Source organism: Phyllopteryx taeniolatus, chromosome 11 (genome assembly GCF_024500385.1).
Source record: "Phyllopteryx taeniolatus isolate TA_2022b chromosome 11, UOR_Ptae_1.2, whole genome shotgun sequence".
Lineage (NCBI taxonomy): Eukaryota > Metazoa > Chordata > Actinopteri > Syngnathiformes > Syngnathidae > Phyllopteryx > Phyllopteryx taeniolatus.
Genome location: NC_084512.1, coordinates 20,044,382 through 20,067,381, shown reverse-complemented (window position 1 = coordinate 20,067,381; position 23,000 = coordinate 20,044,382). Strand labels below are relative to the sequence as shown.

The 23,000-nt window shown below is 38.5% G+C and overlaps 1 protein-coding gene across 1 annotated transcript in view; it reads right to left on the bottom strand.

Annotated features, from left to right (window-relative positions):
- Positions 1-6,809: 6,809 nt before the first annotated feature.
- oprm1 (opioid receptor, mu 1) overlaps positions 6,810-23,000 on the bottom strand; it is a 28,553-nt gene continuing 12,362 nt past the window's right edge. Inside the window, exons 2-6 of the mRNA XM_061790640.1 lie at positions 16,060-16,409; positions 13,454-13,629; positions 12,917-13,095; positions 12,072-12,255; positions 6,810-11,889 (exon numbers count right to left, since the gene is read on the bottom strand). Coding sequence (XP_061646624.1) covers positions 11,884-11,889; positions 12,072-12,255; positions 12,917-13,095; positions 13,454-13,629; positions 16,060-16,409 — 895 coding nt within the window. The 3' untranslated portion in view covers positions 6,810-11,883. The remainder of the gene's footprint in view (positions 11,890-12,071; positions 12,256-12,916; positions 13,096-13,453; positions 13,630-16,059; positions 16,410-23,000) is intronic.

Below are 23,000 nucleotides of genomic sequence, written 5' to 3'. Positions count from 1 at the left end.
CAAATATAAAGCCCATTGCTAGGAATGTTTGGGAAATTACAAGTGGCGGATCAGAGCGGGAAGCGTGAAAGCCCAACAACGGTGCCTTTAATGACTTTTGGAGGCAATCTGCAGAAGTGTGAAATGATGGGACATGTCAGGAGAGCCCCGTCGAAAGAGAGTTGCAACAAACGCGCACTGAGCCTTTCTGAGCATGTAATTACATTCACGGATGTTGTATTTATTGTCTTTATTGAGCTCAAAATGCCGGACAGACCACCATGTTACCTGCAGATGGATGTACATTCCTGTTATTGTTCCCTACTCTAGTGTTTCCAAACCTCTATTGAGGCACATATTTTACAAAAAAATCTAAATCAAACAAAAATGTCACAAAAAAACAGCGTTGCTGCAGATCATTAAAATCCGAAATCAGAAATTGAAGCCCCTCTAAAAGGTTTATATTTGCCGATAGATGCCTATCGATGGAAGCACACATGGGGTTCACTGAACAGTAATCCCACACATACAATCCCAATTCCAATGAAGTTGGGACGTTGTGTTGAACATAAATAAAAACAGAATACAATGATTTACAAATCATGTTCAACCTATATTTAATTGAATACACGATAAAGACAAGATATTTCATGTTCAAACTGATACATTTACTGTAATTTCTCGTGTATAATGCGCACCCATGTATAATACACACCCCCAAAGTTGACCTAAAAATTCTGGAAAACCGTTCTACCTATGTATAATGCATTTTTTCAATGCAATGTTTTTGCTTCTATCCATATGATCAAAACATGAAGTATTATATGTATTTTGTTAGTTTTTTTTTCAAATAATTATTCTGAAGTTAAGCACTTTATTTGAACACGTCATCCTTTTTTAAAATTTACTTTCATTTAGTAAATTAGAAAACACACAGTTGTGCTCATGTTTGATTACCCAGGCAGAATTTGTAAGATGGGTTCAATTCTTTAAGGAAAACATGAAGGACCAGGTGAAATTTTTATTTCAATGGGATTCAAATTAGCAGCACGGTGGGCGACTGGTTAGAGCGTCTGCCTCACAGTTCTGCGGACCGGGGTTCAAATCCCGGCCCAGCCTGTGTGGAGTTTGCATGTTCTCCCCGTGCCTGCGTGGGTTTTCTCCGGGCGTTCCGGTTTCCTCCCACATCCCAAATACATGCGTGGTAGGTTAATTGAAGACTCTAAATTGCCCGTAGGTGTGAATGTGAGTGTGAATGGTTGTTTGTTTATGTGTGCCCTGTGATTGGCTGGCAACCAGTTCAGGGTGTACCCCGCCTCCTGCCCGATGATGGCTGGGATAGGCTCCAGCACTCCCACGAGTGCTGGAGCCTATCACCAGCTCCGCGACCGGAATCAGGATCAGAATCATCTTTATTTGCCAAGTATGTCCAAAACACACAAGGAATTTGTCTCCGGTAGTTGGAGCTGCTCTAGTACGACAACAGACAGTCAATTTACAGAACACTTTGGAGAAAGAAAGACATTGACAAAAAAAACAGTTACTGAGCAGTAAAGGGTTGCTAGTTATCTGGTAATGCCGGTACATTTTTTTTTAATGTCCCCATTCATGGCTTGTTACGGTTTCCAACCTCCACTGTTCGACCTACAGGAGCAGGCGGTGGCAGTCCCCTCCGTACAAGATCACCTCCAGAGAGTCCAGGCGGTTTGGAAGGACATCCGGACAGCGCTGAATCGGTCCGCGGCACGCAACAAGCACCTCGCGGACCGCCATCGCTCCCCGACGCCCAAATACAAAGTGGGTCAATCCGTCTGGCTCTCTTCCCACGACCTTCCCCTTCAAACAGAGTCCCGTAAACTCACACCACGCTTCATCGGTCCTTTTCCCGTCACCAAAATCATTAATCCCACTTCCGTCCAGTTAAAACTTCCACAATCCCTAAAGATTCATCCCACATTCCATGTCTCCTTGCTGAAGCCTGTCTCCACCATAACCTTGCCTCAATAAACTGTTCATTTTACATCTGCCACCGCCTACTCTTGGGTCCAGCTCCTCTCTATTTGTGACACTTACCTTACAAAGGAGAAAAAAAAAACCACTTTAAATCTCCATAATGCATATTGCAAAATGTGTCCGATGAAATCAAGGTTGAACCTTTTGACGATAATTCCAAAAGGTATGTTTGATGTAAAAACAACACTGCTCATCACCAAAAGAACATGAAACATGCTGGTGGGAGCATCATTCTTTGGAACCATTTTTCTTCAGCTGGAACTCAGCCCTTAAATATGAACGGCTTTAAATGGCAGTCAGTGTTAGCACAAAATATTCATGCTTTTGCTAGCGAGCAAACATACCAGGGAAAGCCTACTAGAACAGCTAAACTGTATTTGGGGTTAATCAGAGGCACTTTAAATGGTGGCAGGCATATTGTTAATTGTGAACATAGAAAAAAGTTTTAGTTATCCTGGTCCTTATTTGGCACTAACATTTTGGTCCTTGTCTTTGGGTTGTATAGTTTAGTTTTAAAATTTTCCCAAAACAGAGGGAAAGTCATATGCAGATAGCTTACCTTCATAAATAAAGAACACAGAAGAACTGCGGCATTAAATTTGAATGGTGGCACTGTGTGCTCATATAGGGCAGGCCTTGAGAAGAAACCTATAAAAAGACGGCAGGAAACTGACGAAACTGATTTGCCTTTTGAGTGCAAATAATTACTGCCTTTCATCGCACAGTATGCGATCACCGTTTAGCTGGTGATAGAAGAATTCCCATTAGGGAATTTAGTCATATTTAATGTGCAGTATCCCATAATTATTATTACAGTGGAACCTCCAAAGCAGAGAAACACCTCTTCAGTTAGTTAATTGATTCCAGACCAACATCGTAAAATCTTTATTTACAGTGGATGCAGTGTTTTAGGTAACCTTTTACCTTTCTTAGAGGAATGGAAAATTTACTTAAAATAGTTGGGTCTCTAGAGTGCCTGCTGTCTCTGCTCTCTCTGCCTATCTCATGAAAGCTTGTAAAAATACAAAATAGAATCTTTAAAAAAAAAAAAAAAAAATTCAAATAAATATAAATGGAAAAATTAAAACCATTTTCTACAAGTATTATTATTAAAAAAAATATTTTACTCATTTTTACTTTTTAAATGTTCTGTTAATTTTTTTTGTGAAAATACTTAAAATACGACTCCAAATTGGACCTTCTGTCATAGTGAATTTAATGTCTGGTAACAAGATGTGTGCCTGTGTTGTGGTTCTATAAAACAGCATCCAACAAGCTTTTTTTTAAAATTATAGTTGTAATTTATACGCATTTACACAACACCAATGAGCAGTAAGCAGTACATACATCATCAAAAAATAACAGCAAGGACAATAATATATACAGCAGATTATTTACTGCAGACATAAGTTTTATCAATATACTGTACTTTTTTTTTTTTTTATAAGACTGCAGATTCAATATGACCACAGTAGAAGCACAATCCACCATCATTTTAGACCAGATTTCTTATGGCCTTTAAAAATTGTTTTTGTATATATATATATATATATATATATATATATATAAAAGAAGCAAAAATTATTAGAATAATTGAGCCACTGAGCACTAGAGTGGGCTAACTCCATTTGTGTCATTTTGCAGGAGAGTGATTTAAAGTTTTACGGCTGCAATAAAATCCGGGGGGATTTATCTTTAGCTTGGGGATTTATATGGCAGTAATTACTGCACATTACTCTGGAAACTTATTTTTACAAAAAGTGTGTTTCCTCAGATTTTGGCATTGTGCAAATTAAGCATAGTTTAGTTTAATAAAATTAGCTGAATAATAATAATTCTTCTCACTTTAATAAGTATTTGTAATATAATATTTAAAAATAAATTTAATACAAAATAAAGTTTAGTGCAATAGTGGTCTGTGTCCAAACATCAGTCAAATCTATCAACATTTCATGAATGATGATAAATAAAATTCACATCTGGCACCCAAGCTAAAACATCTAATCTCGATACTACGCAAAATGGGAGTTGGCCCATCAAACTAAACCGTGATTTCGACCAGTACTTATTGAAAAAGATATGCCTTTTCTCTACTCATTTATGCACATAACCCTAAAAATGACAACAAATGGAGTTAGCCCACTCTAGGTCTCAGTGGATCAATTTAAGTCAATAGTAGGGCAATGCAGCGATCTTTATATAGAAAAAAAGCGGCACGTAGAATATTGAGTTTTACAGCGACGGTGAAAAGGCAGCTGGCGAGCGCACTGCCTGGCCGGTAAATCCAATCAAGTTGCACACACTCTTAATATGATTTGACAATGGCTCCGTAGCGTTGTTTCATTAAGCTTGTGTGCAATGTCACCAACATTTATTTCCCTACAGAGTGGCATCCATTTGCCATCACAAAATGATGCTGCTAATGACGACACAGCACACAAATCTTACAGTTTATGGAAAAATACTCTTTAAAGTCAATCTAAAATAATGCCTCATGCTTCCCGAACCCGTCACCCACAATATGATTTTTTTCCCAAAGGAAATCATGGAAGTTGTTTCAGTATCATTTCAGCACCTTAGTTAACCGCACAGGCAATGTTTTTATCTATCCATCCATTTTCTACACCTCTTGTTTGCATTAGTGTTTATTTTTGGTAACAATCCCGACTGTTGTACATGTTTAAAAAGTATTAACCACTATTAATAGTACATATAAACAATAGTCCCCTTTAGGCTGCCTTCTCTAAAAGCTGGAACAAGCCCACCCAATTTTCTGAAAATTGTACAAGAGCCGTAAAACTGCTGGATTACACCAAATTAGATTTGGGTTTGAAGCCTGAGTTTGGGTTCCAAATGAAGGTTTCAAATTAAGTTTTGAAGACAAAGTCAAGGTTTCAAATTAGGGTTTCATGCCAGGGGTTAGGGTTTCAAATTACGGTGACGTGGCCAAACGCAACTGAATTGATGCGCAGTGTGCAGAGTTCTGCGATGAGTTTTCATGAGTGGCTGACCGTCGGAAACTAATTTTGCTGCTTTTATATATACTGTGTGTGTATATACAACCCCAATTCCAATGAAGTTGACACACAGTCTCGCATTTCTGAGGCCACACACACACACACACACAAAACCCCAATTCCAATGAAGTTGGGACGTTGTGTTAAACATAAATCAAAACAGAATACAATGATTTGCAAATCATGTTCAACCTATATTTAATTGAATACACTAAAAAGACTAGATATTTACTGTTCAAACTGATAAACTGTATTGTTTTTAGCAAATAATCATTAACTTGAATTTTATGGCTGCAACACTTTCCAAAAAAGATGGGACAGGGTCATCACCTTTTCTTTTCTTTCAAAACATACATACATACATACCTTTCCAACATTCAATAAACGTTTGGGAACTGAGGACAGTAATTGTTGAAGCTTTGTAGGTGGAATTATTTCCCATTCTTGCTTGATGTACAGCTTCAGCTGTTCAACAGTCCGGGGTGTCTGTTGTCATATTTTACGCTTCATAATGCGCTACACATTTTCAATGGGATAAATGGCTTTTGCTTTGTATAGTAGAGTTTCAAGTTGCACTTACGGATAGAACTGTATTTACTGACATTGGTTTTCTGAAGTGTTCCTGAGCCCATGTGGTGATATCCTTTACACATTGATGTCGGTTTTTGATGCAGTGCTGCTGAGGGATCAAAGGTCACAGGCATTCAATGTTGGTTTTCGGCCTTGCCGCTTACATGCAGTGATTTCTCCAGATTCTCTGAACCTTTTGATGATATTATGGACTGTAGATGATGAAATCCCTAAATTCCTTGCAATTGTACGTTGAGGAACATTGTCCTTAAACTGTTTGACTATTTTCTCACGCACTTGTTCACAAAGAGGTGAACCTCGCCCCATCTTTGCTTGTGAATGACTGAGCAATTCAGGGAAGCTCCTTTTATACCCAATCATGGCACCCACCTGTTCCCAATTAGCCTGTTCACCTGTGGGAATTTCCAAACAGGTGTTTGATGAGCATTCCTCAACTTTCTCAGTCTTTTTTGCCACCTGTCCCAGCTTTTTTGGAATGTGTTGCAGCCATAAAATTCTAAGTTAATGATTATTTGCTAAAAACTATAAAGTGTATCAGTTTGGACATTAAATATCTTGTCTTTGTAGTGTATTCAATTAAATATAGGTTGAACATGATTTGCAAATCATTGTATTTTATTTATGTTTAACACAACGTCCCAACTTTATTGGAATTGGGGTTGTGTGTGTGTGTTTGTGTGCGTGTACATATATATGTGTGTGTGTGTGGCCTCAGAAATGTGAGACTGTGTGTGTGTGTGTGTGTGTGTGTGTGTGTGTGTGTGTGTGTGTGTGTAGTACACATTTACTGTTTATCACCGGCATTGGGCAAAAACCTCACAAACCCCCCAAAAAAACGTTTGTTGAGCCATTAAGCCATTTTCATCACTAAGATATAGATCAATAATTTGTAAACGACAGACCGACGTGGGGACTGACCAGTAGTATCGATTTATAAAATAAATAAATAAATAAATATGACAGTGAGCAAATTTGTACATATTGTAGGAGGTTTCGTCACGACGCCAGCGTTATGTTCATTTTCAGGTTCCAGCCTAGGTTAAGTATTGAAATTGGGTTGAAATTGGGGTTTGAAGACAAGGTTAAGGTTTGAATTTGGTTTCAAGCTTTAACACAAAGTTTTGTCTGACTTTGGAGTCATGTTGCCCTGCAAATGAACATAACAGTCTGTCTAGAAGAGTCCAAACGTGGCCTAAAGACCCCAGTTGATCTTTTTTTTTTTCCTTTAATGCCCCCACAGCAAACTGAATTGCTTTTCTCAAGGCTACAAAACACAGTTTATACTAGTTGCTCAACATTCAACACTGCCTCATTTTTCTTCCTTTGAAGTGCTTGACCCTCTCCGTCACTTGAGATGTTTTTCTAGGAAATGCCTCATCACGGAAAGAAGATTGCTCACCATTATCATCCTTTAGCGACTTTTTATCGTGATGGCGGCGAAGAGGCAAACTCTAAAAACAAGTAATGATAATAAATAAAAATCATTCAAAATATATTGATCTATCCACATAATGTATAATGTGCTTTTTTCATTGTAATTATTAATCTTTGGGGTCGGAGCTTCTAACAATGATTGAGGTTTCAAATTAGGGTTTGAAGCTAAGGTTAGCGTTTCAAGTGCAGGGTATAGTTTCAAATTAGGGTTTTATACTGGGGTTAGAGTTCCAAGACCGAGGGTAGTTTTTCTAATTAAGGCTTCCAGTCTGAGTTCCAGTCAGGATTATGGCTTCAAATTAGGGTTTCAAGCATAGGTTGGAGTTTGAAATTGGAGTTTTAATCCAGGTTTATAGGGTCTCAAATTAGGGTTTTAAACCTCGGTTCAGGCTTTTTAGGATTAGGACTTCAAACAATGGTTAGGGTTTCAAATTGAGGTTTCAAACAAGGGTTAGGGTTGTAAATGAAGGTTTTGAGCCAGGGTTAGCCAGAGGTCAGAGGGTTTCAAATCAAGTTTTAAAGCATAGGTCTTCATTTTTGACTTTTTAAAGACCTTTTAAGAATCCATCAAGTTTGCCTTGGTTACCAAATATGCTTCCATAAGGAAACTCCATCCACATGTTTTCATGATGGCCAGGCAGTGAGAAATAAACGACAGACACCACAGACGGCAAAGCACCATCAGTAAAGTACAACGCACATACGCCATAATCCTTTGTTTAAAATACATCAAGTGAGCCTCTGTCATGGCGACCGTCCACCATGCACACACGACCGTGTCGTTAAAAGTGTGCAAACACGCACGCGCTAATGCGCCGGCGGGATTCCCGCGTCATAAACAGAGATGGCAGTTTCCCCTTCTAAGTCCATCCAATCGAACACAGAAGACGATGTGCAGAGCTGGTCTGTCGTCGAAGTCCAGGCACAGGTTGGAAACGTAACAGTTTGTGTGAGTGCATGTGTATGTGTGTGTACTGTGTATGTGTGTGTGTGTGTAAGCTTTGATAATATTAAAAAAACAAATACAATTTAATTAGTAGGAAATGGACACAAAAAAAGCATGCCAGGGACATAACATTAGGTACATCAGCACAATGGAAATCCATTTTCAGTTTTTATTCGATAAGCTTGATATCCATGTACTGTACTCTACAAGTAGGCTCTTTGTCCTCATTATTAGTCCAACTTTGGCATACTAGTACTGTAGGTAGTGCTCAAATCATCTTTCCCCATTGAAAGGAATGGAAATGTCATTAATCTGTTCCATCTTTTATTCCCCCGAACAACAAAATGTTTGTTTTTTAATAAGAAAAATAGCACTTTTTTTCAAATATTGCACTTTAAAGAAATTAAGGTTTTTGCTACACATTGTTCTACTTTGTCAGGTGTACGCGCCTTGACCATTAGGGAGCAGTATAATACAGACATAGAAATATACATAAAGGAGATGGTCAGAATCGCTTAGTGCACTGCAGTAATATTAGTCGTTCTTTACAGAGGACGAAGAATATATCCCTGTGAGTATTGTTATAGTTTTAGTCTACATGTGGTGCTTCACCGTTTGTGTTCAAATATCCGTTGCTTGAGCCCACCTATGATGTTTGCCATTATGTGTTAGCATTAAGCTAAGCTATATGATTGTTTTAAATACACAACATGTCATTCTCTGAAGACCGCTGTTATCCCAGCATACTCATAAGTCAGGTCACTTGTATCTCAGGACAACAATGTATTTCTATTAATTAAAAATAATATCAGGCAGTGGGTGATATTAAATAAAAATCGGAAGCAAAAATAAAATCATTCGATTCAAGATTTGTAACTGGTTTCAAAGAAGAACGATTTTTGTTACAAAACGTAGACGTGTGAAAGCCAGCACACATTTCTCTTTTTTTCCCCCTCTCTGACTTATTGTTTGGACAGTTAATAAAAGCCTCAGTGGAAAAATAGAAACAATGCTTAGTCGAGGTACTGAGTCATCATTGGGAAGTCTACTTGTATTTAAATGTATTGCAGTAGCGAGCAGGTTAATAGTCTTGCCATACGTCATTTATTATTTTTACGGCCAGTTATACTGGAGTACGTATCGCCCAGGGGCAACCAATCTTTTGAAGTTGAGCGCTACTTCATAGGTACTGATTAATACGAAAGGTTACCTTTGTATTAAGTACCTGAAAGTGATACTTTAGTAAAAGTACAAGGATTTTGACATAAAATTACTTAGGTAGAAGTTAAAGTCTCATCGTAGGATATTACTTGAGTAAAATTCATAGCTTATACATTGCTGTTTAGACACTGAGTTAGCACAGTTAGTGTAACATTGATGCTAATTTCCTTTAGCCCGTCTATAGCGATCTGTTAGCATTAGGCTAGCGGACGTTTGTTGTTTGATTCTCGTTGCTTTATGATTCGGATTTACAATACATTACAACTGGTAGTGACAAATAAACAGTTTGAAGTAAGCGTTTTTGTCCTCTTATTTGAAGAATTGTTTGCTATCTGCTGTACCGTGCACAGCATGTTCAGTTGGCACAGAATAGTCACTTTAAAAAAAAAAAATACAGGAACTAAAAACATGTGGTATGGTTGCATTTCTGACGCTGAGATATTGCGATACTTTTCTAGTACAAGTATACCGTGCAACCCTACTAGTTGTAGGACAACTACATGTTACTTGTAGGATAAAAATGTGCACGAGTACCTACTGAAGCACCAGATGTTCACTAGTAGAATTTTATTATGTCACTTGTAGTACAAGTAGCATGCAGTTGTCAATTACTCACGAGGAACACGCGGTTGTCCTACTAGCATGCCAGTGTTGTCTTACTAGTGAGTACAAAAGTGTACTAGTACATGGACCCTAAGTCAAATATCAAGAATATTTATTACTTGCCCAGTGGGTAGTATGGAAAGCTGTTTGAGCATTTGTTCGACATCCTTGATATCCAGCTTAAGGTCGTAGTACTAGTAGGCCAAAAGCACCACTAGTAGGGGGGGGGGAGGAAACTTATAGACTTAGTTTTCGTTTAGTGTGGCTCTTGATGTGCCTTTTTACTGTTTTTTGATGTGGTTGTTGATCCTGTTCATTAATTGGTTCTTAATTTTTTTGATGTGGTTCTTGACAGGTTCTTGACTTGGTTCTTTATGTGTTTTTTGACCCGATTCTTGGCTTGGTTCTTGGCTGGTTTTGATGTGGTTCTTGGCATGGTTCTTTATATTGTTTTTGACTTGGTTCTTGATACGGCACTTGATTTAGTTCTTGACTTGTTTGTTGATGTGGTTCTTGACTGATTCTTGCCTTGTTTTTTGACATTGTTCTTGACAGATGACTGACTTTGTTGTTGAGTTCTTGACCTGGTTATTGATTGATTCTTGACTTTGTTGTTGTCTTGGTCCTTGGCTGATGATTGACTTGGTTGTTCAATTGGTTCTTGACTGATTCTTGACTTGTTGTTTGACTGATTATTGACGTGGTTGTTGACTTGGTTCTTGATGTGGTGCTTGACTGAGAACCAACCTGACTTGCTAGTTGACGTAGTTCTTGACTGATTCTTGATTTGGTTCATCCATCCATCCATTTTCTGAACCGCTTCTCCTCACTAGGGTCGCGGGCGTGCTGGAGCCTATCCCAGCTATCATCGGGCAGGAGGCGGGGTACAGCCCGAACTGGTTGCCAGCCAATCGCAGGGCACATACAAACAAACAACTATTCGCACTCACATTCACACACCTACGGGCAATTTAGAGTCTCCAATTCATGCATGTTTTTGGGATGTGGGAGGAAACCGGAGTGCCCGGAGAAAACCCACGCAGGCACGGGGAGAACATGCAAACTCCACACAGGCGGGGCCGGTGATTGAACCCGGATCCTCAGAACTGTGAGGCTGACGCTCTAACCAGTCGCTCACCGTGCTGCCTGATTTAGTTCATGAATGATATTTGTTCTTGAGTTGTTGACTTAGTCGGAGACTTGGTTCATGCTGTGGTTTTTGACAGATTATAGACTTGGTTGTTGATTTGGTTTTTACTGATTCATGACTTGGTCCTTAATGTGGTTCTTGCTTACTTATGAATCCAATTCTTGACATGGTTCTTGATGTGGTTCTTGGCAAGGTTCGTAACTCAGTGTTCGACTGGTTCTCGACAAAGTTTTTGACTTGGCTTTTGATTTGCGTCGTGACATACAGTAGTTCATGGTTGTGTCTAATGTGGGTCTTGACTTGTTTTTTATTTTTTATTTGGTTCTTGCGCCAAAGCTCAGCTCGGTGTGAGGGGGGTAGACATACAAAGCTATTTTTTTCCTCCTATTTCAGCCAGTTACTGAGACAACCTCAACTTTCTCCTTTGAGATGTTAGCTTTGAGGATCAGAGTGAAACAGTATTGCCTTGTACGGACATGTTTGGGGTCCTGGCCTTGGCGGAGGTCTGCAGTTTATGACAAAGGCAGAACTTTGGTTCAAGCTCTTGTATTGAATCTCATTAGAATGTGCAGGTGTACCTAATGAAGTCTGTGGGGATGACGATGATGAAGAGCACAGGTAAAAAAAATAAAAACAAATAAAATAAATGAAGTAAAAAAACATAATAATAATAATAGTCAGCATCTTATTTACAATCGGGGTTTGTCCGTGTTGCCCCCACACTTCAGTTTCCGATTTGTCCTGTGCCGTTTGCCGACTTGCAACATTTTTCATCACAATCAGTGTGTGTAAATGTGGGCAAATTAGTGAGCGTGTGTGTGTTTGAGTAATTAGAGCCCTGTGGTGACTTGTGTGACTTCCGAGTTGAGATCGTCGTTGGCGCTGCCGCCTTGACAGTGCAAGTAAACGGACGACTCCTCCACGGCTAGTCATACCTGCCGAGAGACACGAAATGGACAGCAGGTTAAAAACTTGAAGTAACAGCGTCTTAAAAATCATTTGGCCTCATTAGCTTCTGGCCATAATTTAGCCAAATGTCTGTTTCTATTTACCATGGTAGTTTAAAGGTAGATTATTCTTCTTAACTGTAGGGGGAGCTTTAATATGTCCACCATACCTGCTGATTGGACCTGTCTCCCATCTTCGCGCTGTTGGGCTCGCGCTGCGGCGCCCTACGTCCCGTCGTGCCCACTCGGGCGGAGTTCTGCATTTCCAGGAGCGAGGGGCCGGATGAGCAAAACTCGCGGAAACAACGCTTGAAGTTCTCGTCCAGATAGCCATAAAGCACCGGGTTTAGACTGCTGCAGTGTGCAAAATAAGCCCCTTATTACATTACAAAACTAATAAGGCTGCCACAAAATTTTATTAAATAAATAATGTGCAACAATTGTGCCTATTACTACGTCAACATTTGTATTATAATGAGAATGAAGTCTTATTTTCAAAATAATCCCATTACTACATAACAGCAAGCAGCATATCCTGCACTGTTTTCAATTAAAATGTGAAAAATTAAGCTCATGCCAACATTTCGGCCAGCAGCATATCAGGCATTGTCATGACTAAAAATGTGAAAAAAATAATTCCAATACTATATTGCCTCAAACTACATTTAATTCAGTCTTGGGCAGAAATGTGCAAAAATAACCCACACAGCATATCATGCACTGTCCTGATTAAAATTGTTTAAAAAAAAAAAAAAAAAAAAAAAACAAAAGGAAGCACATCACGATCTTGCAGCAAGCAGTATTTCATAGTCTTGGCTAAAAATGTGTGAAAAATAAGCCAATTACTTCATCATTGAAAAAATAAATAAATAAATAAACACCATCACGATATTGCAGGATATCATACATTGTCATGAACAAAACGCAGGCACTTTTTGCACTTCCACCTTACATAGTGTTGCATTTTTCACAGTAAATAGTTTCGTGCCGGTCGGTCCTGTGTAGTGGCTGGTACCTGTTTGTGTAGCCCAGGGCGATGCAGAAGTGCCAAGTGATGGTCTGCAGGGTGGAGCTGGAGATGTTGATCAGGGCGATGATGATGACAAAGATGTGGATGGGCGTCCAGCACACGATGAAGACGGCCACCACCACCAGCACCATGCGCGTGATACGACGCAGGTTCCTGTCCTTCTCCTGGCCCCAAATTACAACAATTAGCTACCAGGAACTCACTTTGATTTCACAGTTCACGTCCAAACATTGTTAATCTCCATTAAAGCGGGTGAACATTTCCCAATATTGTTTTTTTTTTCAATATATAATCACCACAAAATGATTGTTGCAGGGTGGTTCATTTATGAAATCAATTCAAGTCGGTCGCCACTTTGGGTCACGCCTTTTCAAGCTCCATTCTACCGAGAGTTAAAAATCAATTAGCACTTCAGTACTTGATCTGCATGCTAATACCCTGCAGTGTCCATTATTTAGCCATTGCAGTCCACTTTGCATTCGTTACACGAAAACATGAATAGTAAATGATCGGCCGGTGAACCTGCGAGCCCGACAGCATTCGCACGCTTTTGAGGCGCAGGACCATCAGGCCGTAGCACACGGTGATGATGAGCACGGGCATGATGAAGGCAAAGATGAACACGCAGATCTTCAGCAGGATGTCCCAGTACCAGGAGGGGTGGGGGAAGATCAGCTTGCAGTCCACAATGCTGGAGGCTGTGCAGGAACGCGGACAAAAGAGTACATGAACACACAAACGCACACTATTAGCATACTGCCAAAAAAGCTGGAATCGTATTTTTCAGAGAACAAATTGGGAATCTTAAGAGGATGAAATTGTACTTGTAAGAACATTAAAAGTAAGAATTATATTTAAATATAGAGTTATATTTAAAAATAAAAAGTCTGGGTTTTTTTTAGGGTTAAAGTTGTAATTGTACAACAATAAAGCTGGATTCTGTTTGTTTTTTCCAAGATAGAAAGTCATACAAAGTCATATTATTTCAAGATAAAAAGTAATATTTTGTGGCAGGGTAAAAGTAATCATTTTAAAAGAATAAAGTGGATTTTTTTGTCTTCGAAATAAAAAGTTGTACTTTTTGAGAATAATATCTTATTATTTCAAGTCATAATCTTAACAGAGTAAAGCCGTATTATTTCATGATTGAAAACAAAGTCATATTTTTTTAAAGCTGTAATTTTACAAGAATAAAGTGCGATTTCTTTTTTTCTCCAGATAAAGAGTCATATTTTTCGAAAGAGAATTTCTATTATGACAAGAATTAAGTCTTACTCTTTTGGAGAAAAAATAAGTCATAATCTTATGAGAATAAAGTTGTGTTATTTTAAAGTTTAAAGTTGTATTTTATCACAATAATTATTACAACAATGAAGTCTTTCATGAAATATAAAGAGGCTTTTTTTTTGAGAAAGGGTCATAACAAGAGGAAAGTATATATATATATTTTTTTTAAAGTCAATCTCTTGAGAACGTCTTTATTGTCAAAAAAAAAAAAAAAGGTCAATATTATGAGAGAATAACATTTTATTTTTTGATTGAAAAAAGTGGTAATATTACGAGATTAAGGAAAAAGTGCACCCCTCTCTGAAAAATACAACATGATTGTCTTAAGATTGCAACTTTTCCCTGCCCAAAATAAGCCTCAATTCCCAATATATGATTGTTATCCACTTGTGACATCCATTTTGATGTTTTTGTCTTCTCCACCCTCCCTGTAAATCTAGCGTGAAGGCATTCATTTTGTCAGCATTGTGCCTTGGCTTGTGCAGCCAAGTGTTTGCCGCCATGTGGCCTGTGTTTGTCCTTCTGTTGTTTTGGTGTTTAATGGCTAATACAAAATCAGGCTGTGCAGCATGTAAATACAATGATGAAATGGCTAACAAAATCACAGAAATATGCTCTTATTAAGAATAAGGTCTGGAGCGGAGCTCCTCCCATCCACGTCAAACATAATTCAAACATAATTCAAGTGTGACAAACACTTCAGTTGGCTTGCTTCGGGTCTATTGTAAAGAGCCCTATTTACTACTTATTCTCCAGTGAAAGACTTCCCGGTGACTCATTTGTATGGGTCGCTGGCATTGTCAGCTTAACAGCAGAGGTAATGGAGAGAAAATGGCCAATTAAGATAGCCAAGCGGTATTCAGCTGCTGCAGTATTTGGAGTAAAAGGCCAGTAGGAGATTTAAACACATGGTGAAAGCCTCAAAAACTCAACAGACAGCACATTTAACCTCAAAATAGTATATAGGAATTGGTCTCTGTGCAAGATAGTATATGGAATCCTCTTCTTGCTATGTTACAAGGGGTTTATTTAAGAAATGTTATTCAAGAGAGTGCATGGTATGCTGCTCACTGCTATGTCGTGATGGGCTTATTGTTGGAAAATCTTTTTACGAGGTAATGCACGATATGCTGTGCTTGCTGTAATGTCAGGATACACTTGTTTTTGTTGAAAGTCTTGACTTGAGACAGTAGAGGACATGCTGCTTGCTGCTGTGTCATGACAGCGATATTTAGGAGAAATTATATCGTCAAACAGATCGACATATTTTTGGGAAATTATTTGGTCAAGATAGTGCGTGATATGCTGTTCGCTGCTACGTTGCGGTAGATGTATATTTTGTAAGTTATTTAGTCAAGGCGGTGCATGAACTGCTGCTCTCAGCTAAATCGTGATAGACATAATTTTTAGGAAATGATTTGGTCAAGACAGGGCATGCTACTTGCTGCGATGTCATGATAAGACATTATATTATATTGTATTATATTGTTATGGGAAATTATTTAGTAAATACAGTGCATGATATGCTGTTCGCTGCTACGTCACGATAGATCTACTTTGGGGAAAATTAGGAATTAGTAAATGCAGTTTTTGATATGCCATAAGAGACACATTTATGAGGAAAGTATTTGGTCAAGACAGTGCATGATATGCTGCTTGCACAATGTCATGATAGTCATCTTTTGGGGGAAATTATTTATGATATGATTTATGATAGACATTTTTTTGGTGGGGTGGGATTAGTCAAGACACCGCATGGTGTGCTGCTTTCTGCTAACTTGCGAGCGACATATTTTTGGAAATTACTTACAGTGGACAAGACAGTACATATGCGAACTCACGAGTGACAACGGTGGAGGCCATGAACATGACAGGCAGGCCGATGGCAGACGACAGGATCCAGTTGCACACGTTGACGATCTTGGCGTTGCGCGGCGTCCTGAAGTCCAGAGCCTTGACCGGGTGGCACACGGCCACGTAGCGGTCGATGCTCATGGTGGTGAGCGTGAAGATGGACGTGAACATGTTGTAGTAGTCGATGGACATCACCATCTTGCACAGGATGTCGCCGAAGGGCCACGTGCCCATCAGGTAGTTGACGCTCTGGAAGGGCAGCGTGCTGGTGACCAGGGCGTCGGCCAGGGCCAAGTTGAAGATGTAGATGTTGGTGGCCGTCTTCATTTTGGTGTACCTGCCCACAAACAAAATATTCTTCTTTGTTGGCTTTCGTTAGGTTTACTGTACACTATATATTAGCTTGTCATTTAGTCTATGATGTTTCAATGAGGCAGCACGGTGGACGACTGGTTAGTGCGTCAGCCTCACAGTTCTGAGGTGCGGGGTTCAATCCCCGTCCCCGCCTGTGTGGAGTTTGCATGTTCTCCCCGTGCCTGTGTGGGTTTTCTCCGGGCACTCCGTTTTCCTCCCACATCCCAATTGGAGACTCTAAATTGCCCGTAGGTGTGTGACTGTGAGTGCGAATAGTTGTTTGTTTGTATGTGCCCTGCGATTGGCTGGCAACCAGTTCAGGGTGTACCCCGCCTCCTGCCCGAGGATAGCTGGGATAGGCTCCAGCACGCCCGCGACCCTAGTGAGGAGAAGCGGCTCAGAAAATGGAGGTTTGGATGTTTCAATGAGACAAATTTCATTGCAGCGTCATGTTTTCCCTACTTAGGGATTCTTTGCACCACACTGAAATGAACAAAACAAATGTAAAATCAATAAGAAAACAGTCGAGAAAAAAAGTAACAGAAAATAGAAAATAAGCAAGTCGTTAAAAAAACTCATTCTTATGACAAATAATATGACAAAGTCCTATTTGGAGAAATAAGTTGTAATATAACCAGAATAAAGTCAAAAAGAAAAAAAAAGACAGAAAAAAGTATACTTTGAAGACAACAAAGTCATAATATTACTGGAATAAAGTGGAAATATTACACTTGTGTCATAATACTATGACGTAAATGCATAATATCAGAATAAAGTCTGGATATTATGACAAAAAAAGTATTATTAATTTTATGAAAATACAAAAATTATATTAAGAAAAATTGTCTTGCAAATACAAACATTTTGTCATATTATGAATCATAATATCAGCAGAATAAAGTCAAAATCCTATGAGAAAAAAATGTCTTAATTTTTAATGAAATCATAGTATTACATTGGAATAAAGTTGCAATATGAGAGTGTCATTGAACTGTTATGAGACTAAATGAGTAATTTTAGCAGAATAAAGTCAAAATGCTATGAGGAAAAAAAATCCTAATATTACAGCAATATGTTTATATATTATGAGAATTCCATCTTAAAATTATCAGAAAAAAAGTCACAATATTACTGTCCCAATTTGTAGTTACAAAAGTAGTTATAAGGAAAATCTCAAAATGATTTTTCAAGACTTAAAGCAACAAGTTGTACAGTATTATTATTATTTTTTTTATTTCTTCAAAACATCATGACTTTCTGGAGGGAAGACCAAGTTCATCGTTGTCGGTGCAATGTGCCTGGATTTCGGACAATTTCCCTTTCCACTGCTTTAAAAGTGCACTCAGTCTCTTTGCCGCAGTTCCGGCCTTTAATAGCGAGAGCACAAATTGCATGTGGTGAAAAACACTCCAGTTCCACTTTCTATTCAGTTGTTATTTTGGGACAAAAGTAGGAAAAGCGAGAGAATTAAGGACTTGAGAGACCGAGTATAAGAAACTCCCGAAAATATCCATTCAGAGGCTGCGTGAATAAGAGAGAAGATGGAGTCTCAAAATAATAGAATATAATGAGATGCACATTAGCTTTCAAGTGAACGCAGCTTGCACAAAACAATAGTAACAATAAAACTAAATCTATATTGTTAAACCATGAGGTCACCACCAGGCTTGAATGTGAATGACTGTCTCACAGCATGCACACATCAATAAGAACAACTTAATTAGCTTAATCGTGAATGCTTGTCTCTCAGCATGTAAACTGTATTCAGAAAATGTATTTATTTGGATGCTCAATTGCGTTAGCATGCGTGTAAATTTGAGGTGCAACTATTAATCGATTAATCGACAGCTAATCGGTTATCAAATTAATCAGTTAATCTCTTTTGAAAATCGATTAATCATTTAGACACCTTGTTTAACTTAAAATTGTCCAAACCCTCAGAATTTCAGCAGACAGATTATCTTTGTATTGCAGACATGTGCTTTTACTTTGGAAAACAATAATCAACATGTTTGTATATGACCAGTAACTGAATCATAATCAATTTATTTGCATTTTCTGCACCGCCGGCACGGTGAACGACTGGTTAGCACATCTGCCTCACAGCTCTGGGGACCGGGGTTCAAATCCCGGCCCCGTCTGTGTGGAGTTTGCATGTTCTCCGCGTGGCTGGGGGGGTTTTCTCCGGGCACTCCGGTTTCCTCCCACATCCCAAAAACATGCACGGTAGGTTAATTGAAAACTCTGAATTGCCCGTAGGTGTGAATGTGAGTGCAAATGGTTGTTTGTTTCTATGTGCCCTGCGATTGGCTGGCCACCGGTTCAGGGTGTACCCCGCCTCCCGCCCGAAGATAGCTGGGATAGGCTCCGGCAGCCCACGACCCTAGTGAGGATAAACGGTAAAGAAAATGGATGGATGGATGGATGGATGGATGGATTTTCTGCACCATCAAATTGAAATGTCTTGGGGTTTTTTGGGGGATAAAGGGATGGAAAGGATTTTTAAAAGTCGATTCATCGAAAAAATAATCATAAAAATCTCTCAGGTTATACACAATAAGAAAACATAAAATTGATAAACCAAACTTCAGTGTGAACGTTCGTCATTCAGCATTCACATAATTCTCTCAGCATGCGCTCCATAATAACCTTGTGAAAAATAATCCAATTTGTTGGTTTAGTGTGAATGCTTTTGTTTAAGCATTAAACAAGCATTAAGATTTAATGAGTTGCCATAACTTTAGCATAGTATGCTTGTCTCAGCATCCACACACTAATAAAGATATTGAATATGATTATCGCTCATCATGTACACACTAATAAAAATATCCAATATGATTGTCAGTAATAAGAATATCTCATATAAAATGTCTCACAACTTGAACACAACAATAACACTATGAAAAAAAGAACTCAATTTGACAGACCAAAGCATTCTTTTAGGGTGAATGCTTGTCATTCTGCATTCAAATGTAATTCAATATGAATATTAATAAGTTTGATTTTGCCTCACTGGTAAGATGTGGTTGTCCTACTAGTATGCCAAAGTTGTTGTGCTATTTTGCAGAAATGTCATACAGTAGTTGAAGGAAGTAGTGGGAAAAAAACTTTACTTGGAAGACAGTTGGTCTACTAGTTCACTGAATTGTTTTACTAGCTTATGGTCCTTATGTACTAGCAGTGGCATCCCTAGGCGGGGGGTTGAAGCCCCCCTAAAATGTTTTGAAGCCCCCCCAAAATGATTTGGTTGTATGTGGTTAGGGTCAACTTTTAGTGTCTTAGCCCCCCAAAAAACCACTCTAAACCCCCCCACTAAATGATAAAATCATTCTACTAGTGCACCCTATTTGTTGTACTAGTGCCCTGAATTGTCTTACGAGTGAGGGAAAAAAAAAGCGTACTAGGACATGAATCTTAAGCTGGACATCAAGGATATCGAATGAATGCTCAAATGGTTTTATGAAAAGCCATTTGAGCATTTATTGGATAAAACAGTATTATGTAAAAAAAATCGTTCTGCTAGTGCACTGCAGTTGTTCTACTGGTGTGCTGAATTTTCTTACAAACAAGGACAAAGACTGTACTAGCTCATGGACCTTAAGGTGGATTTCAAGGATATTAAATAAGTGATCAGATTTCCAAAAATCTGTTTGAACATTTATCGGAAAAAGTGCCGCTAGTAATACACAATCGTTATGCTGGTGCGCTCCTGTCATTCTACTAGTATGTTGAATTGTCTTACTAGTAAGGACAAAGACTGTACTACTACACAGAGTTTAAACTGGATAGTGAATAGGATTTCGATAGATCTTTGTTTGTTTTTGTGTCTTTTTTGTTGTCCTAAACGTTGTCCTAAATGTTGGTCCAGGCAAATTTCATATCTCCTCTCCCTCGTACATGCTTGGACATATCCGCACATCGATTCCATTAGGCTGCGCGAAATAACAGTGACGCATTGCAGCAGCCTGACTTCGTGCTATCGAACCCTCACCGTCGTCTTCTTGTTTTTACATCCGCAATAAGCCCACATCCTCTTAACAAGCGTCCGTGATGACATGTTTGTTCATTAAATTCTAATTAACTTGAACACTGACAGCTTGCCAGGCTCGTTATTACCGAGCTTTATTGGTCCGGGGACGGTTAGCTGAGGTGATAGCGTGTCACGTGGTACGGCGCGGTAGAAAGGGCCTTGGTTTTAAATGCCCTCGTGGGCCAAATGGTTCTGGTTTAAGCGTGTTTTTGTAGTAACTGCGGCCAACTTCCGAAAAACTTTTACGGATCCTTTTTTTTCTTTTCACGGCAAAAACGCTATTAGTTTTCAACAATATCTAGTTGTATAACGTCATAGCGGAGGTCAGCATGTATTTCATTTCAATTCCTTCTCCATTCTGAGAAATATGTTTTCAGAGCACAGGTGTGCCATTATGTAAAAGGCCCAGTTGGTTCAGCTGGAGTTTGAGAGAGACTCAACCCGAAAATGCACCGTTGCAAATTGAAAAGTGCCCCCACGCGCATGTTTTGGTACAAGAGATGGATTTGTGTATTAGCGCTGTTCTGACGCCGATACTTGGAAGAAGCCTTTGGATTTGGACTTATACTCAACACAATACAGCCGGCACAATTGTGCTCCAATTGGTAGTTTTCAACACAGCGTTTGTCTTGAGCGGTGTTGATGCCGTTTTCTACTGTCATTAAAGAAACATAGTTATTTAAGTAAATTGCACATCGTCGCATTGTGTATATTTTTCCCAAATAGAGCCAAGCCGGCACAACATAGCAGCAGGTGTTTGATGTTCAAAGCGCTCTTAGCAGTTGTGTACACCATGAACTGTTTATTTACTATAGCCGGTTAAGTTAATTCTCGATCCAGAGGCAATGGTGAAAACAGCTACGTATATATGGCTCAAGACAAACGAGAAAACGTGCAGATAGTAAAGGGACTACTGTCCAAATCCACACAATTGTCTATTTTTGATTTGTTTTGTTGCGATCCTGTGCAAGAGCTTAAATTAACACTCTGAGGTATTCGTTAACAAGACAGACCACAATAACAAACAAATTGTTAATAAATTAATACCTCTGAGGAGAGATGCTGTGAAAAATTCTTATCGAAGCTACAGTGAGACAAATGATCTCGTTAATCAGGATTGCCACGAAATTGTTAAAAGAAATACATCAGGGATTTGCTAATAGTAGTGGCACAAGTCAATACATTAGGTACACTCGCACACTCGTACAAAAGCCAAAGCAATAATAAAAGACTTATAAATGATCTAAAAATACAATAATATTCAACATAAATACACAAATATTTGGTCAAAATGCTAAAATATTTGGGGAAAAAACTAAAGCATTAGATAAAAAAATACAGAAATGTTAGAACAAATGAGACAAATATCAGGAAAAAAGTATACAAATACTCCTGTCATTAGAACATTTTTGGCAAACAATACAAAATAGTGGAGATGAAATGCAAAAATGTTTGATGAAAAATATTTTTAAAAAAAATACACACATTTTCCACTAAAATCCAAAATATATTACAAAACTACAAATGTGGTGGGGAAAACTAATTGTAACACTGGGATATCACTTAAAATCATATGCGAGTCAAGGCAGGTGAGCGAATACTTTTGGCACTATAGTGTATATACTGTATATAGCTAGATTTTTATGAAACAAGCATGCATTGAGTTCAGATTCCTTCTCCTGGCCACTGCATGTCCGTTTGTCAACTTGTTGTGACACACAATTCATAGAGCGCAACTTGTCGTACCCCGATTGGCCCAAAGAGGAGAAAAATGGTAAATACGATTCATGTCCACAAGGCTGATTGAGTGGAGTCATCTTGAAAGAGGAACTAATTTGGGATTTGGGGATTTCATTTGGTACTAAATAACTGCTCTGTATGAAATATAAAACACATATTAGAAATATGTGCTGGATTTCTATTACACTAATGACTCTAACTTCCAAGTTCTAACTTCTTATTTTATGTGGCCTGCAAAAGAAAATCATATGCGTCAACTTCCATGATTCTTGCTAAACTCTGTACCAAAATTTCAAATGGTCATATGCAATAAATAATAATGTTGACATATTGGAAGCATTATTATTATTATTATTTATTTTTTTATTTTTATTTTTTTACCAAAACCCTTTTTATAGTAAATTCAACAATTGCTGAACAAACTTATTATTCTTCACTTCTGATTTAAAAACTAGCTATCCATCAATTTGTTGTGTATATATAATAATATGATGAGGCGGTTCAACATTTATATGGTTTTATAGTCATAACGACCCGGAAACCATAACGACGGGAAACCGTAACTACAATGTGGCCCGCGACAAAAAAAAAAAAAAGAAAGTTATAAGTAACATTTGAATATTCTTAGCTCTCATGCAAGAATAAAAATTTAGTGAGTCCCGTCACATCAATTTTACACATTTTCCATACATTGCGTTCTCATTTTTATATTACAGCGGTACCTTGATTTAGGGGTTTAAATTTTCCCCATTGAAAAAAAGTGAAATGCCCTTAATTTGTTCTAGCTCCCCCCCACCCCCCCAA